The following is an 18,889-nucleotide window of genomic DNA, read 5'->3' on the forward strand; positions in this document are numbered from 1 at the left end:
GTGAGTAAGACATTTAAACGTGTTAACCCTCGCAAGGCTGCAGGCCCAGATGGCATCCCCAGCCGCGCCCTCAGAGCATGCGCAGACCAGCTGGCCGGTGTGTTTACGGACATATTCAATCAATCCCTATACCAGTCTGCTGTTCCCACATGCTTCAAGAGGGCCACCATTGTTCCTGTTCCCAAGAAAGCTAAGGTAACTGAGCTAAATGACTACCGCCCCGTAGCACTCACATCCGTCATCATGAAGTGCTTTGAGAGACTAGTCAAGGACCATATCACCTCCACCCTACCTGACACCCTAGACCCACTCCAATTTGCTTACCGCCCAAATAGGTCCACAGACGATGCAATCTCAACCACACTGCACACTGCCCTATCCCATCTGGACAAGAGGAATACCTATGTGAGAATGCTGTTCATCGACTACAGCTCGGCATTCAACACCATAGTACCCTCCAAGCTCGTCATCAAGCTCGAGACCCTGGGTCTCGACCCCGCCCTGTGCAACTGGGTACTGGACTTCCTGACGGGCCGCCCCCAGGTGGTGAGGGTAGGCAACAACATCTCCTCCCCGCTGATCCTCAACACTGGGGCCCCACAAGGTTGCGTTCTGAGCCCTCTCCTGTACTCCCTGTTCACCCACGACTGCGTGGCCACGCACGCCTCCAACTCAATCATCAAGTTTGCGGACGACACAACAGTGGTAGGCTTGATTACCAACAACGATGAGACGGCCTACAGGGAGGAGGTGAGGGCCCTCGGAGTGTGGTGTCAGGAAAACAACCTCACACTCAACGTCAACAAAACTAAGGAGATGATTGTGGACTTCAGGAAACAGCAGAGGGAACACCCCCCTATCCACATCGATGGAACAGTAGTGGAGAGGGTAGCAAGTTTTAAGTTCCTCGGCATACACATCACAGACAAACTGAATTGGTCCACTCACACAGACAGCATCGTGAAGAAGGCGCAGCAGCGCCTCTTCAACCTCAGGAGGCTGAAGAAATTCGGCTTGTCACCAAAAGCACTCACAAACTTCTACAGATGCACAATCGAGAGCATCCTGGCGGGCTGTATCACCGCCTGGTATGGCAACTGCACCGCCCTCAACCGTAAGGCTCTCCAGAGGGTAGTGAGGTCTGCACAACGCATCACCGGGGGCAAACTACCTGCCCTCCAGGACACCTACACCACCCGATGTCACAGGAAGGCCATAAAGATCATCAAGGACATCAACCACCCGAGCCACTGCCTGTTCACCCCGCTATCATCCAGAAGGCGAGGTCAGTACAGGTGCATCAAAGCTGGGACCGAGAGACTGAAAAACAGCTTCTATCTCAAGGCCATCAGACTGTTAAACAGCCACCACTAACACTGAGTGGCTGCTGCCAACACACTGACACTGACTCAACTCCAGCCACTTTAATAATGGGAATTGATGGGAAATTATGTAAATATATCACTAGCCACTTTAAACAATGCTACCTTATATAAATGTTACTTACCCTACATTATTCATCTCATACGCATACGTATATACTGTACTCTATATCATCGACGGTATCCTTATGTAATACATGTATCACTAGCCACTTTATACTATACTATGCCACTTTGTTTACATACTCATCTCATTGTACATACTGTACCCGATACCATCTACTGTATCTTGCCTATGCTGCTCTGTACCATCACTCATTCATATATCCTTATGTACATATTCTTTATCCCCTTACACTGTGTACAAGACAGTAGTTTTGGAATTGTTAGTTAGATTACTTGTTATTACTGCATTGTCGGAACTAGAAGCACAAGCATTTCGCTACACTCGCATTAACATCTGCTAACCATGTGTATGTGACAAATAAAATTTGATTTGATTTGATTTGATTTGGAGAGACAGCCTTTAGTTATTATTCTCCCAACCAGAGACCCTGAGGGGACCAAGAGGCATGGAGAGGCAGTCTCTAGTTACTATGCCCCCAGCCTTTAGTTACTATGCCCCCAGCCTTTAGTTACTATGCCCCCAGCCTCTAGTTACTATGCCCCCAGCCTCTAGTTACTATGCCCCCAGCCTCTAGTTACTATGCCCCCAGCCTCTAGTTACTATGCCCCCAGCCTCTAGTTACTATGCCCCCAGCCTCTAGTTACTATGGCCCCAGCCTCTAGTTACTATGGCCCCAGCCTCTAGTTACTATGGCCCCAGTCTCTAGTTACTATGGCCCCAACCTCTAGTTACTATGGCCCCAGCCTCTAGTTACTATGGCCCCAGTCTCTAGTTACTATGGCCCCAGTCTCTGGAACAGCCTGCCAGAGAACCTGAGGGGGGCTGAAACTGTGGACATTTAAAATAGATCTTAAAACACATATTTTTAGCTTTGCTTTTCCTCTGGGTGTTTTTTAGTAGTTCAGTCATTCTTTAGTTTTTTAAATCTGTTTGTCTTGTAAATATTTCAGCTTTTATTTATTGTTTTTTTATAAATTGTATTCCTGTAAAGCACATTGCGTTGCATTCCATGTCTGAAATATGCTGTATAAATAAAGCTTGATTTGAGGTGATGGTGGAGGATGAATGGCATAAAATGGGCCTCAGGATCTCGTCACGGTGTCTCTGTGCATTCAAATTGCCATCAATAAAATGCAAAATGCCGATTTAGTGCCAATCTTAATTTCTTCAGTTTAGCCTTAATGATTGTGTTCCCCTCCAGGAAGAGCAACGAGGAGGCGCTGAAGGAGAGGAGGAGGGTTACCGGTCTACTGAACATGACAGAGCCCAGCCTGCTACAGTTCTACGTCTCCAGACAGTGGCTCAACAAGTTCAAGACCTTTGCTGAGCCTGGACCAATCTCCAACGACAACTTCCTCTGTTCACACGGAGGTGTGGAGATCGCTGAATCTGTCCAATCAATCAATCAATCGATGGCTTGTACTAGTCCGAGTCATTTCATCAATAGAAGTTGAGAGAAATGGAAATGTTATTGACTAAATGAAGCTCATAATGAAGTGGTTATAGTGTTTTTAAATGTTGTGTTATCAGGTGTGCCGCCTGCCAAAGCAGCCTTCATTGATGATCTGGTCGTGATGCTGCCTCAGAACGTGTGGGACCACCTCTACAGCAGGTAGATATTCTAATGAAGAGAGAATGTCCTAACCTCTACAGCAGGTAGATATTCTAATGAGAGAATGTCCTAACCTCTACAGCAGGTAGATATTCTAATGAAGAGAGAATGTCCTAACCTCTACAGCAGGTAGATATTCTAATGAAGAGAGAATGTCCTAACCTCTACAGCAGGTAGATATTCTAATGAAGAGAGAATGTCCTAACCTCTACAGCAGGTAGATATTCTAATGAAGAGAGAATGTCCTAATGAAGAGATAATGTCCTAATGAAGAGATAATGTCCTAACCTCTACAGCAGGTAGATATTCTAATGAAGAGAGAATGTCCTAACCTCTACAGCAGGTAGATATTCTAATGAAGAGAGAATGTCCTAACCTCTACAGCAGGTAGATATTCTAATGAAGAGAGAATGTCCTAACCTCTACAGCAGGTAGATATTCTAATGAAGAGAGAATGTCCTAACCTCTACAGCAGGTAGATATTCTAATGAAGAGAGAATGTCCTAACCTCTACAGCAGGTAGATATTCTAATGAAGAGAGAATGTCCTAACCTCTACAGCAGGTAGATATTCTAATGAAGAGAGAATGTCCTAACCTCTACAGCAGGTAGATATTCTAATGAAGAGAGAATGTCCTAACCTCTACAGCAGGTAGATATTCTAATGAAGAGAGAATGTCCTAACCTCTACAGCAGGTAGATATTCTAATGAAGAGAGAATGTCCTAACCTCTACAGCAGGTAGATATTCTAATGAAGAGAGAATGTCCTAACCTCTACAGCAGGTAGATATTCTAATGAAGAGAGAATGTCCTAACCTCTACAGCAGGTAGATATTCTAATGAAGAGAGAATGTCCTAACCTCTACAGCAGGTAGATATTCTAATGAAGAGAGAATGTCCTAACCTCTACAGCAGGTAGATATTCTAATGAAGAGAGAATGTCCTAACCTCTACAGCAGGTAGATATTCTAATGAAGAGAGAATGTCCTAACCTCTACAGCAGGTAGATATTCTAATGAAGAGAGAATGTCCTAACCTCTACAGCAGGTAGATATTCTAATGAAGAGAGAATGTCCTAACCTCTACAGCAGGTAGATATTCTAATGAAGAGAGAATGTCCTAATGAAGAGATAATGTCCTAATGAAGAGATAATGTCCTAACCTCTACAGCAGGTAGATATTCTAATGAAGAGAGAATGTCCTAACCTCTACAGCAGGTAGATATTCTAATGAAGAGAGAATGTCCTAACCTCTACAGCAGGTAGATATTCTAATGAAGAGAGAATGTCCTAACCTCTACAGCAGGTAGATATTCTAATGAAGAGAGAATGTCCTAACCTCTACAGCAGGTAGATATTCTAATGAAGAGAGAATGTCCTAACCTCTACAGCAGGTAGATATTCTAATGAAGAGAGAATGTCCTAACCTCTACAGCAGGTAGATATTCTAATGAAGAGAGAATGTTCTAACCTCTACAGCAGGTAAACACCCATTAGAGATGCAGTATATATTACGCCCAAGATGCTGAAAGTCTGTGGTCACTGGTCAGGTGTGTTAGTAAGCTGTGATTGGTCTGTTCAGGTATGGAGGCGGGCCTGCTGTCAACCACCTGTATGTGTGTCACACGTGCCAGACGGAGATTGAGAAGTTGGAGAAGAGACGCAAGACTGAGTTGGACATGTTTGTCCGGGTAAGGAGAAATATGGTGGGAATGGCCTCTAACCTACAGTTGAAGTTGGAGGTTTGAGTCATTAAAACTCGTTTTTCAACCACTCCACATTTCTTGTTAAACTATAGTTTTTGGCAAGTCGGTTAGGACATCTACTTTGTGCATGACACAAGTAATTTTTACAACAATTGTTTACAGACAGATTATTTCACTTTTCACTGTATCACAATTCCAGTGGGTCAGAAGTTTACATACACTTAAGTTGACTGTGCCTTTAAACAGCTTGGAAAATTCCGGAAAATGATGTCATGGCTTTAGAAGCTTCTGATAGGCTAATTGACATAATGGGAATGGAGTGGCCATCACACAGCCCTGATCTCAATCCTATAGAAAATGTGTGGGCAGAACCTAAAAAGCGTGTGCGAGCAAGGAGGCCTACAAACCTGACTGTTACACCAGCTCTGTCAGGAGGAATGGGCCAAAAATCACCCAACTTATTGTTGGTAGCTTGTGGAAGGCTACCCAGAACATTTGACCCAAGATCAACAATTTAAAGGCAATGCTACCAAATACTAATTGAGTGCATGTACATTTCTAACCCACTGGGAATGTGATGAAAGAAATGTAAGCTGAAATCATTCTCTACTATTATTCTGACATTTCACATTTTTAAAATAAAGTGGGGATCCTAACTGACTGAAAACAGGGAATTTTTTACTAAGATTTAATGTCAGGAATTGTGAAAAGCTGAGTTTAAATGTATTTGGCCAAGGTGTATGTAAACATCCAACTTCAACTGTATGTATGCAGTTTAAAAATCCAATAATTTTAAATCAATGGTAAACGGTGCACAAATTCTGATAACCTTCCCGAAATTCCCAGGATTACCTGCTTATTCCCTCCAGATTCCTGGAAATATTCCAACCAGGATTACCTGCTTATTCCCTCCAGATTCCTGGAAATATTCCAACCAGGATTACCTGCTTATTCCCTCCAGATTCCTGGAAATATTCCAACCAGGATTACCTGCTTATTCCCTCCCTCCAGATTCCTGGAAATATTCCAACCAGGATTCCTGGAAATATTCCAACCAGGATTTCTGGAAAACCTGGGAATTTCAGGATGGTTAACAAAGTTTTCAATACTAGTGGGGAATTAGAAGGCAGCTTGTGTGTGAACGGGTATTCTCTGGTGTAGTTAGTTAACCAGTCGATGAGGTGACTGATGGTGACTGTGCTGTAGCCCTAGAAATAGAATGACTAGAATGGCGTCCCCATTCAAGTCAATGAGGTCGTAATTCTATTTGATTGGCATTAGCCCTCTGCCCCAGCAGGAGACGAGGGGCTGAGTCTGAGACAAAGACAGTGGTTCATCATTAATGTATGGAGACAGATGGACCTGGTGTCAGCTACTACCACCCGTACTATAGACACACTGGCTACAGCTAAACCCACCCGTACTATAGACACAGACTACAGATAAACCACCCGTACTATAGACACACTGGCTACAGATAAACCACCCGTACTATAGACACACTGGCTGACTACAGATAAACCACCCGTACTATAGACACACTGGCTACAGATAAACCACCCGTACTATAGACACACTGGCTACAGCTAAACCACCCGTACTATAGACACACTGGCTACAGCTAAACCACCCGTACTATAGACACACTGGCTACAGCTAAACCACCTGTACTATAGACACACTGGCTACAGATAAACCACCCGTACTATAGACACACTGGCTACAGATAAACCACCCGTACTATAGACACACTGACTACAGATAAACCACCCGTACTATAGACACACTGACTACAGATAAACCACCCGTACTATAGACACACTGGCTGACTACAGCTAAACCACCCGTACTATAGACACACTGGCTGACTACAGCTAAACCACCCTTACTATAGACACACTGGCTACAGCTAAACCACCCGTACTATAGACACACTGGCTACAGCTAAACCACCCGTACTATAGACACACTGGCTACAGATAAACCACCCGTACTATAGACACACTGACTACAGATAAACCACCCGTACTATAGACACACTGACTACAGATAAACCACCCGTACTATAGACACACTGACTACAGATAAACCACCCGTACTATAGACACACTGACTACAGATAAACCACCCGTACTATAGACACACTGGCTGACTACAGATAAACCACCCGTACTATAGACACACTGGCTGACTACAGATAAACCACCCGTACTATAGACACACTGGCTGACTACAGATAAACCACCCGTACTATAGACACACTGGCTGACTACAGCTAAACCACCCGTACTATAGACACACTGGCTACAGCTAAACCACCCGTACTATAGACACACTGGCTGACTACAGCTAAACCACCCGTACTATAGACACACTGGCTGACTACAGCTAAACCACCTGTACTATAGACACACTGGCTGACTACAGCTAAACCACCTGTACTATAGACACACTGGCTGACTACAGCTAAACCACCTGTACTATAGACACACTGGCTACAGCTAAACCACCCGTACTATAGACACACTGACTACAGATAAACCACCCGTACTATAGACACACTGACTAAAGCTAGCACTAGGGGACATGCCGTGCCCCCCTTCCAGCACTGGGGGACATGCCGTGCCCACACCCCCTGCTGGCACGCGCCACGTCTATTTCTATGGGCACAAACTGCTACCACCGTTGTAAGCAGAGAGAATATTTTGACATACGCATTTTAAAGCAACATTTCTTTGCTATTCTATACATTTTCCCATGTCTGTGATATCAGAGTGACTTAAACATTACAACAATATCCAGTCCTGACATGACTAGGACACATTTTGGTTGAATGCATTGTTGTGCAACAGAGTAGGTATCTCCCTTTCCCTTCCCTATTTACACGCTATGTCTGAGAGCACTGGCCCTATTTTTATTTATTTTAATTTTTACGAAACTTGGGTGAACGATGCGTCTTGCAATTTTGATCCGGCATCTACAAAATCACACTGATTGGCCCAAGGTGGGAGCTATAGTAATTAACTGAAATGTGTGAGTCACACGAGAGAAAGAAACAAAGCTAGCGGGATAACTGGGCCCAACATCTGTCTTCTCTAGCAGGACTTCACCAAAAACAGTGGAAAATGAATAACTATAAATAAAATGAATACATAACTACTTATTAATCATGGCCATAAGGCTGCCTCCCTGGCATTCACTTCCTTCTCCCACCTCCACATCTGAACCCTTCTGGGAGGGAGAGGAGCCCACAGCTGCAGTGTATTTTCTCACACTCCATCACAAAGACTCCTACTCTCCAGGTGCTCTCATTTGTTGACTTCTGTAACCATAAAAACCTTGGTTTCATGCATGTTAACATTAGAATCCTACTCCCTAAGTTTGCTTTATTCACTGCTTTAGCACATTCTGCCAACTCTGTCTTAGCCGTGTCTGAATCCTGGCTTAGGAAAACCACCAAAACCCCTGAAATTTCCATCCCTAACTATAACATTTTCCGCCAAGATAGAACTGCCAAAGAGGGCGGTGTTGCAATCTACTGCAGAGTTCTGTCATCCTATCCAGGTCTGTACCCAAACAATTCAAGCTTCTACTTCTAAAAATTCAACTTTCCAGAAACAAGTCTCTCACCGTTGCAGCTTGCTATAGACCACCCTCAGCCCCCAGCTGTGCTGGACACCATATGTGAATTGATTGCCCCCCATCTATCTTCTGAGCTCGTGCTGCTAGGTGACCTAAACTGGGATATGCTTAACACCCCGGCCATCCTACAATCTAAGCTTGATGCCCTCAATCTCACACAAATGATCAATGAACCTACCAGGTACAACCCCCAAATCCGTAAACATGGTCACCCTTGTAGATATCATCCTAACTAACTTGCCCTCCAAATACCTCTGCTGTTGTCAACCAATATCTCAGCGATGCCTGCATCCGTAATGGGTCTGCGGTCAAACGACCACCCCCTCATCACTGTCAAACGCTCCCTAAAACACTTCTGCGAGCAGGCCTTTCTAATCGACCTGGCCGGGGTATCCTGGAATGACATTGACCTCATCCCGTCAGTAGATCATGCCTGGCTATTCTTTAAAAGTGCCTTCCTCACCATCTTAAATAAGCATGCCCCATTCAAAAAAAATGTTGAACCAGGAATAGATATAGTCCTTGGTTCACTCCAGACCTGTATGCCCTTGACCAGCACAAAAACATCCTGTGGCGTTCTGCATTAGCATCGAATAGCCCCCGTTTTATATTAGCATCGAACAGCCCCTGTTTTATGCAACTTTTTAGGGAAGTTAGGAATCAATATACACAGGCAGTTGGGAAAGCTAAGGCTAGCTTTTTCAAACAGAAATTTGCATCCTGTAGTACAAACTCCAAAAAGTTCTGGGACACTGTAAAGTCCATGGAGAACAAGAGCACCTCCTCCCAGCTGCCCACTGCACTGAGGATAGGAAACAGTGTCACTACCGATAAATCCTCAATAATTGAGAATTTCAATAAGCATTTTTCTACGGCTGGCCATGCTTTCCACATGGCTAACCCTACCCCGGTCAACAGCCCTGCGCTCCCCACAGCAACTCACCCAAACCTCCCCCACTTCTCCTTCACCCAAATCCAAATGGCTGATGTTCTGAAAGAGCTGCAAAATCTGGACCCCTACAAATCAGCCGGGCTAGACAATCTGGACCCTCTCTTTCTAAAATTATCCGCAGCAATTGTTGCAACCCCTATTACTAGCCTGTTCAACCTCTTTCATATTGTCTGAGATTCCCATAGATTGGAATGCTGCCGCTGTCATCCCCCTTTTCAAAGGGGGAGACGCTCTAGACCCAAACTGTTACAGACCTATATCCATCCTGCCCTGCCTCTAGACCCAAACTGTTATAGACCTATATCCATCCTGCCCTGCCTCTAGACCCAAACTGTTATAGACCTATTTCCATCCTGCCCTGCCTCTAGACCCAAACTGTTATAGACCTATTTCCATCCTGCCCTGCCTTTCTAAGGTCTTCGAAAGCCAAGTCAACAAAAAGATTACTGACCGTTTCGAATCTCACCGTACCTTCTCCGCTATGCAATCTGGTTTCCGAGCTGGTCATGGGTGCACCTCAGCCACGCTCTAGGTCCTAAATGATATCTGAACTGCCATCGATAAGAGACAATACTGTGCAGCCATATTCATCGACCTGGCTAAGGCTTTCGGCTCTGTCAATCACCACATTCTTATCGGCAGACTCAACAGCCTTGGTTTCCCAAATGACTGCCTCGCCTGGTTCACCAACTACTTCTCTGATAGAGTTCAGTGTGTCAAATCGAAGGGCCTGTTGTCCGGACCTCTGGCAGTCTCTATGGGGGTGCCACAGGGTTCAATTCTCAGGCCGACTCTCTTCTCAGTATACATCAATGATGTCGCTCTTGCTGCTGGTGATTCTTTGATCTACATCTACCCAGACGACACCATTCTGTATACTTATGGCCCATTGTTGGACACTGTATTAACTAACCTCCAGACGGGCTTCAATGCCATACAACTCTCCTTCCGTGGCCTCCAACTGCTCTTAAATGCAAGTAAAACTAAATGCATGCTCTTCAACCGATCGCTGCCTGCACCTGCCCGCCTGTCCAGCATCACGACTCTGGACGGCTCTGACTTAGAATACGTGGACAACTACAAAAACCTGGGTGTCTGGTTAGACTAAACTCTCCTTCCAATCCAAAATTAAATCTAGAATTGGCTTCCTATTTCGCAACAAAGCATCCTTCACCCATGCTGCCAAACACCCTCGTAAAACTGACCATCCTACCAATCCTCGACTTTGGCGATGTCATTTACAAAATAGCCTCCAATACCCTACTCAACAAAATGGATGCAGTCTATCACAGTGCCATCTGTTTTGTCACCAAAGCCCCATATACTACCCACCACTGCGACCTGTATGCTCTCGTTGGCTGGCCCTCGCTTCATATTCGTCGCCAAACCCACTGGCTCCAGGCCATCTACAAGTCTTTGCTAGGTAAAGCCCCGCCTTATCTCAGCTCACTGGTCACCATAGCAGCACCCACCCCTAGCACGCGCTCCAGCAGGTATATCTCACTGGTCACCCCCAAAGCCAATTCTTCCTTTGGCCGCCTCTCCTTCCAGTTCTCTGCTGCCAATGACTGGAACGAACTGCAAAAATCTCTGAAGCTGGAGACTCATATCCCCCTCACTAGCTTTAAGCACCAGCTGCCAGAGCAGCTCACAGAACACTGCATCTGTACATAGCCCATCTGTAAATAGCCCATCCAACTACCTATCTCATCCACACACTGTATTTATTTATCTTGCTCCTTTGCACCCCAGTATCTCAACTTGCACATGCATTTTCTGCACATTCTACCATTCCAGTGTTTAATTGCTATATTGTAATTACTTTGCCACCATGGCCTATTTATTGCCTTACCTCTCTTATCCTACCTCATTTGCACACACTGTATATAGATTTTTCTACTGTATTATTGACTGTATGTTTGTTTATTCCATGTGTAACTCTGTGTTGTTGTTTGTGTCGAACTGCTTTGCTTTATCTTGGCCAGGTCGCAGTTGTAAATGAGAACTTGTTCTCAACTAGCCTACCTAGTTAAATAAAGGTGAAATAAAATTTAATTAAAATACATCAGATGAAGTACAACATTAACCAAAACATGAGCAAAGTAGAGTTGTAAAGTTCCTGTAGCTAGACTCCCACATACTTTATTAAATTGAAAACTACAGTTTCTATTGGACAGCAAATGAAAACTACAGTTTCTATTGGACAGCAAATGAAAACTACAGTTTCTATTGGACAGCAAATGAAAACTACAGTTTCTATTGGACAGCAAATGAAAACTACAGTTTCTATTGGACAGCAAATGAAAACTACAGTTTCTATTGGACAGCAAATGAAAACTACAGTTTCTATTGGACAGCAAATGAAAACTACAGTTTCTATTGGACAGCAAATGAAAACTACAGTTTCTATTGGACAGCAAATGAAAACTACAGTTTCTATTGGACAGCAAATGAAAACTACAGTTTCTATTGGACAGCAAATGAAAACTACAGTTTCTATTGGACAGCAAATGAAAACTACAGTTTCTATTGGACAGCAAATGAAAACTACAGTTTCTATTGGACAGCAAATGAAAACTACAGTTTCTATTGGACAGCAAATGAAAACTACAGTTTCTATTGGACAGCAAATGAAAACTACAGTTTCTATTGCAAAACAAACATTTTGTGACTGTTTGGAGTAGTGATTTAAACCCCTAAGTGCAATGACGCTAGCTAGCAAACTAGGCTAACGTTAAATAGGAAGTAAACAGCAATTAACCATGTAAGCTAACATTTTTTGTCGGAACAGTTATAACTTATAATCCTGCTAAAGGCACGGGGCTTTTTAAAGATGTATGATGAAATGGTCGTGATCAATCTAAAGAGAGCCATCGCAGAATCTTCGCCGTCTTCCAAGTTGTTTACTTGGGAGGGTGTCAACAACAGCTGGTGCGCCATCTCTAATATTAAAGAAGTCTCGAGGTTCTGCTCCCCTGAGGTAGAGTACCTCATGATAAACTGTAGATCGTACTATTTACCAAGATATTTTCATCTACACTGTATTTACAAAAGTATGTGGATACCCCTTAAAATTAGTGGATTCTGATCATTTCAGCCACACCTGTTGCTGGCAGGCATATGATGTGTACTAAATTTTAATCTCCATAGATAAACATTGGCAGTAGAATGGCCTTACTCAACAGCTCAGTTACTTTAAATACAATGCCACCTTTCCAACAAATCAGTTTGTAAAAATGTTTCGCTGCTAGAGCTGCCCCGATCAACTGTAGGCTCTTTAGTTCCAGTGATAGGAGAACTTAACACTGCAGCATACAATGACATTCTAGACCCTTCTATGCTTCCAACTTTGTGGCCACAGTTATGGAAAGGCCTAACGTGTTTCGGCATGACAATGCCCCCGTGCACAAAGCTAGGTCCATACAGAAATGGATTATCGAGATCGGTGTGAAAGAACTTGACTGGCCTGCACAGAGCCCTGACCTCAACCCCATTGAACACCTTTGGGATGAATTGGAATGCGGACCGTGAGCCAGGCCTAATCGCCCAACATCAGTGCCCGACCTCACTAATGCTCTTGTGGCTGAATGGAAGCAAGTCCCCTCAGCAATGTTCCAACATCTAGTGGAAAGCCAGAAGAGTGGAGGCTGTTATTGCTGCAAAGGAGGACCAACGCCTATTATTTCCCATGATTTTGGAATGAGATGTTCGACGAGCAGGTGTCCACATACATTGGGTCATGTAGCATGTATTTTTCGTAGCTTTCTGTTTACGACCACAAACCGATGCTGGCACGAAGACCGTACTCAACGAGCTGTATACAGTGCATTCGGAAACAATTCAGACCTCTTGACATCGGGTGCATCCTGTTTCCATTGATCATCCTTGAGATGTTTCTACAACTTGGGGTCCACCTGTGGTAAATTCAATTAATTGGACATGATTTGTTAAGGCAGGTCGAGAGCTTCAAGTTCCTCGGTGTCCACATCACTAATGATCTATTTATGGTCCAAAACACACCAACAGAGTCATGAAGAGGACAACGCCACTTCTCCTCCACAGGAGGATGAAAAGATTTTGCATGGGCCCTCAGGTCCTCAGAACGTTCTACAGCTAAGTCCCGTCGTAAGCTACGTGGAATTTCTTTAAGAAGGTCATGTCAAGGATAATTTTGCCAATTGATTTTGAATTAAGACTCCTTGAAGTGTCAAAAATATATATAAAACATGTTTATTTGGCCTTAGTGCTATTAGCCCATATAAACACATTGAATAACGAACAGATCGTCCCCACCAACAACAACAACATCTAAAGGAAGTTTGTTCTGAAGTGTCTGAGAGAGAGAAGAAAATGGTCATTTAAAATATATATATAAAGTGTACTCGTTTTTCAAAATGTCACATACTAGAAAACTGTCTTTTTTTTCCTCCTCCGTTTTACTATTTAAGATGCATGGATCGCTATTGAGACAGGGCCACTGACTGCACACAGACAGGATGGCAGGGAGGGAGAGAGGCAGGGAGGGAGAGAGGCAGGGAGGGAGGCAGGGAGGGAGGCAGGGAGGGAGGGAGGGAGGCAGGGAGGGAGGCAGGGAGGGAGGGAGGGAGGCAGGGAGGGAGGCAGGGAGAGAGGCAGGGAGAGAGGCAGGGAGAGAGGCAGGGAGAGAGGCAGGGAGAGAGGCAGGGAGAGAGGCAGGGAGAGAGGCAGGGAGAGAGGCAGGGAGAGAGGCAGGGAGAGAGGCAGGGAGAGAGGCAGGGAGAGAGGCAGGGAGAGAGGCAGGGAGAGAGGCAGGGAGAGAGGCAGGGAGAGAGGCAGGGAGAGAGGCAGGGAGAGAGGCAGGGAGAGAGGCAGGGAGAGAGGCAGGGAGGGAGGGAGAGAGGCAGGGAGGGAGGGAGAGAGGCAGGGAGGGAGAGGCGGAGAGGGAGGGAGAGAGGCAGGGAGGGAGGGAGAGAGGCAGGGAGGGAGGGAGAGAGGCAGGGAGGGAGGGAGAGAGGCAGGGAGGGAGGGAGAGAGGCAGGGAGGGAGGGAGAGAGGCAGGGAGGGAGGGAGAGAGGCAGGGAGGGAGGGAGAGGCGGAGAGGCGGAGAGGCGGAGAGGCAGGGAGAGGCGGAGAGGCAGGGAGAGGCGGAGAGGCGGAGAGGCAGGGAGGGAGAGGCGGAGAGGCAGGGAGGGAGAGGCGGAGAGGCAGGGAGGGAGAGGCAGGGAGGGAGGGAGAGGCAGGGAGGGAGGGAGAGAGGCAGGGAGGGAGGGAGAGAGGCAGGGAGGGAGGGAGAGAGGCAGGGAGGGAGGGAGAGAGGCAGGGAGGGAGGGAGAGAGGGAGGGAGGCAGGCAGGCAGGGAGGGAGGAGGCAGGCAGGGAGGGAGGAGACAGGGAGGCAGGCAGGGAGGGGACAGGCAGGCAGGGAGGGGACAGGCAGGCAGGGAGGCAGGGAGGTAGGGAGGGAGGCAGGCAGGTAGGGAGGGAGGGAGGGAGGGAGGGAGGGAGGCAGGGAGGGAGGGAGGCAGGGAGGGAGGGAGGCAGGGAGGAAAGGGAGAGGGAGGCAGGGAGGGAGGAAGGAAAGGGGGGGGAGAGAGAGAGGGAGGGAGGGAGGCAGAGAGGGAGGGAGGGAGGCAGGGAGAGAGGGAGGGAGGGAGGGAGGCAGGGAGGGAGGAAGGAAAGGGGGGGAGAGAGGGAGGCAGGGAGAGAGGGAGGGAGGGAGAGAGAGAGGAAAGGGGGGAGGGAGAAGAGGGGGGAGGGAGGGAGAAAGGGGGAGGGAGGGAAGAGATGTCTCAGGGAGGAATAGAAGAGAGCGGTAGATAAATTAATGTTGTAAACTAAGTGAAATTATGATCTTTCAATCTTCTTTCTTCCTCTACATCTCTCCCTCATCCCCCTTTTCCCCCGCCCATTCCCTCTTCTCTCCCTATCGCCCCCCCCCCCCCCCCACCAGCTGAACAAGGCGTTTCAGGAGGAAGAATCTCCAGTGGTCATATACTGCATCAGCATGCAGTGGTTCAGAGAGTGGGAGGCCTTCGTTAAGGGAAAGGACAATGGTGAGTGGCTGGTTCAGAGAGTGGGAGGGCTTCGTCAAGGGAAAGGACAATGGTGAGTGGCTGGTTCAGAGAGTGGGAGGGCTTCGTCAAGGGAAAGGACAATGGTGAGTGGCTGGTTCAGAGAGTGGGAGGGCTTCGTCAAGGGAAAGGACAATGGTGAGTGGCTGGTTCAGAGAGTGGGAGGGCTTCGTTAAGGGAAAGGACAATGGTGAGTGGCTAAAGCACTGGGAGTCCCTGCCCCCTAGCTGTGACCTCAGGACTAGTTGTAAATGTTTCACTTCACTGCACTGTAGTGATCTGTCTTCCTCTGGTTGTTGTTCCACTACACTGTAGTGGTCTGTCTTCCTCTGGTTGTTGTTCCACTACACTGTAGTGATCTGTCTTCCTCTGGTTGTTGTTCCACTACACTGTAGTGATCTGTCTTCCTCTGGTTGTTGTTCCACTACACTGTAGTGGTCTGTCTTCCTCTGGTTGTTGTTGTTCCACTACACTGTAGTGGTCTGTCTTCCTCTGGTTGTTGTTGTTCCACTACACTGTAGTGATCTGTCTTCCTCTGGTTGTTGTTGTTCCACTACACTGTAGTGATCTGTCTTCCTCTGGTTGTTGTTGTTCCACTACACTGTAGTGGTCTGTCTTCCTCTGGTTGTTGTTGTTCCACTACACTGTAGTGATCTGTCTTCCTCTGGTTGTTGTTCCACTACACTGTAGTGGTCTGTCTTCCTCTGGTTGTTGTTCCACTACACTGTAGTGGTCTGTCTTCCTCTGGTTGTTGTTCCACTACACTGTAGTGGTCTGTCTTCCTCTGGTTGTTGTTCCACTACACTGTAGTGATCTGTCTTCCTCTGGTTGTTGTTCCACTACACTGTAGTGGTCTGTCTTCCTCTGGTTGTTGTTGTTCCACTACACTGTAGTGATCTGTCTTCCTCTGGTTGTTGTTGTTCCACTACACTGTAGTGGTCTGTCTTCCTCTGGTTGTTGTTCCACTACACTGTAGTGGTCTGTCTTCCTCTGGTTGTTGTTGTTCCACTACACTGTAGTGATCTGTCTTCCTCTGGTTGTTGTTCCACTACACTGTAGTGATCTGTCTTCCTCTGGTTGTTGTTGTTCCACTACACTGTAGTGGTCTGTCTTCCTCTGGTTGTTGTTCCACTACACTGTAGTGGTCTGTCTTCCTCTGGTTGTTGTTGTTCCACTACACTGTAGTGATCTGTCTTCCTCTGGTTGTTGTTCCACTACACTGTAGTGGTCTGTCTTCCTCTGGTTGTTGTTCCACTACACTGTAGTGGTCTGTCTTCCTCTGGTTGTTGTTGTTCCACTACACTGTAGTGATCTGTCTTCCTCTGGTTGTTGTTCCACTACACTGTAGTGGTCTGTCTTCCTCTGGTTGTGGTTGTTCCACTACACTGTAGTGGTCTGTCTTCCTCTGGTTGTTGTTGTTCCACTACACTGTAGTGATCTGTCTTCCTCTGGTTGTTGTTGTTCCACTACACTGTAGTGGTCTGTCTTCCTCTGGTTGTTGTTCCACTACACTGTAGTGATCTGTCTTCCTCTGGTTGTTGTTCCACTACACTGTAGTGATCTGTCTTCCTCTGGTTGTTGTTCCACTACACTGTAGTGGTCTGTCTTCCTCTGGTTGTTGTTCCACTACACTGTAGTGATCTGTCTTCCTCTGGTTGTTGTTCCACTACACTGTAGTGATCTGTCTTCCTCTGGTTGTTGTTCCACTACACTGTAGTGGTCTGTCTTCCTCTGGTTGTTGTTCCACTACACTGTAGTGGTCTGTCTTCCTCTGGTTGTTGTTCCACTACACTGTAGTGATCTGTCTTCCTCTGGTTGTTGTTCCACTACACTGTAGTGGTCTGTCTTCCTCTGGTTGTTGTTCCACTACACTGTAGTGGTCTGTCTTCCTCTGGTTGTTGTTCCACTACACTGTAGTGATCTGTCTTCCTCTGGTTGTTGTTCCACTACACTGTAGTGGTCTGTCTTCCTCTGGTTGTTGTTCCACTACACTGTAGTGATCTGTCTTCCTCTGGTTGTTGTTCCACTACACTGTAGTGGTCTGTCTTCCTCTGGTTGTTGTTCCACTACACTGTAGTGGTCTGTCTTCCTCTGGTTGTTGTTGTTCCACTACACTGTAGTGATCTGTCTTCCTCTGGTTGTTGTTCCACTACACTGTAGTGATCTGTCTTCCTCTGGTTGTTGTTCCACTACACTGTAGTGGTCTGTCTTCCTCTGGTTGTTGTTGTTCCACTACACTGTAGTGGTCTGTCTTCCTCTGGTTGTTGTTGTTCCACTACACTGTAGTGATCTGTCTTCCTCTGGTTGTTGTTCCACTACACTGTAGTGGTCTGTCTTCCTCTGGTTGTTGTTCCACTACACTGTAGTGGTCTGTCTTCCTCTGGTTGTTGTTGTTCCACTACACTGTAGTGATCTGTCTTCCTCTGGTTGTTGTTCCACTACACTGTAGTGGTCTGTCTTCCTCTGGTTGTTGTTCCACTACACTGTAGTGGTCTGTCTTCCTCTGGTTGTTGTTCCACTACACTGTAGTGGTCTGTCTTCCTCTGGTTGTTGTTGTTCCACTACACTGTAGTGATCTGTCTTCCTCTGGTTGTTGTTCCACTACACTGTAGTGGTCTGTCTTCCTCTGGTTGTTGTTCCACTACACTGTAGTGGTCTGTCTTCCTCTGGTTGTTGTTCCACTACACTGTAGTGGTCTGTCTTCCTCTGGTTGTTGTTCCACTACACTGTAGTGATCTGTCTTCCTCTGGTTGTTGTTCCACTACACTGTAGTGGTCTGTCTTCCTCTGGTTGTTGTTCCACTACACTGTAGTGGTCTGTCTTCCTCTGGTTGTTGTTCCACTACACTGTAGTGGTCAGTGAATGGTAGTAAATTCATGTAGAATGACAAATGCCTTTTCGACTAATGTTTAGCTCATATTACAAATAGTAATCTAATCTCATCTTTATATTAAATGGAATACACACATGTAGTATTTAAGGAATGTAGTATGTGTAATACCTGCTTTGCCCTCCTCTCTGGAAGATCCACCAGGACCAATCGATAACTCTAAGATAGCCATCAACAAGAACGGTCATCTAACACTCAAACAAGGTAAGAGCCTGACACTGTCAATTAACTCTCTGAATTAGAAATGGAATTGAGCCCAACCTACCTTGCTGTGTTGTCCTGCCAGGACTAGATGGTTATTATTATTATGTGAGTCTTAACTGCTTTTGGACTCTGGGGAGATTATTAGGACTGTTGTGATTATTATAATGAGTTCAGGTTAAACGTGTCTGTCTCTACAGGAACGGACTCTGGGCAGGTTATAATGACTTCAGGTTAAACGTGTCTGTCTCTACAGGAACTGACTCTGGGCAGGTTATAATGACTTCAGGTTAAACGTGTCTGTCTCTACAGGAACTGACTCTGGGCAG

General features: G+C 46.1%; 1 protein-coding gene across 3 annotated transcripts in view; it reads left to right on the forward strand.

Annotated features, from left to right (window-relative positions):
• usp33 (ubiquitin specific peptidase 33) overlaps window positions 1-18,889 on the forward strand; it is a 76,931-nt gene that overhangs the window by 54,761 nt on the left and 3,281 nt on the right. For all 3 annotated transcript variants that reach the window (XM_090182983.1, XM_090182984.1, XM_090182982.1), the window contains exons 18-22: window positions 2,711-2,880; window positions 3,040-3,121; window positions 4,703-4,811; window positions 15,349-15,451; window positions 18,495-18,563. In XM_090182983.1, coding sequence (XP_090039109.1) covers window positions 2,711-2,880; window positions 3,040-3,121; window positions 4,703-4,811; window positions 15,349-15,451; window positions 18,495-18,563 — 533 coding nt within the window. The remainder of the gene's footprint in view (window positions 1-2,710; window positions 2,881-3,039; window positions 3,122-4,702; window positions 4,812-15,348; window positions 15,452-18,494; window positions 18,564-18,889) is intronic.

The sequence above is a fragment of the Oncorhynchus mykiss genome, chromosome 8, assembly GCF_057628025.1.
Source record: "Oncorhynchus mykiss isolate SJ-2025 chromosome 8, ASM5762802v1, whole genome shotgun sequence".
In the NCBI taxonomy this organism is placed as follows: Eukaryota; Metazoa; Chordata; class Actinopteri; order Salmoniformes; family Salmonidae; genus Oncorhynchus; species Oncorhynchus mykiss.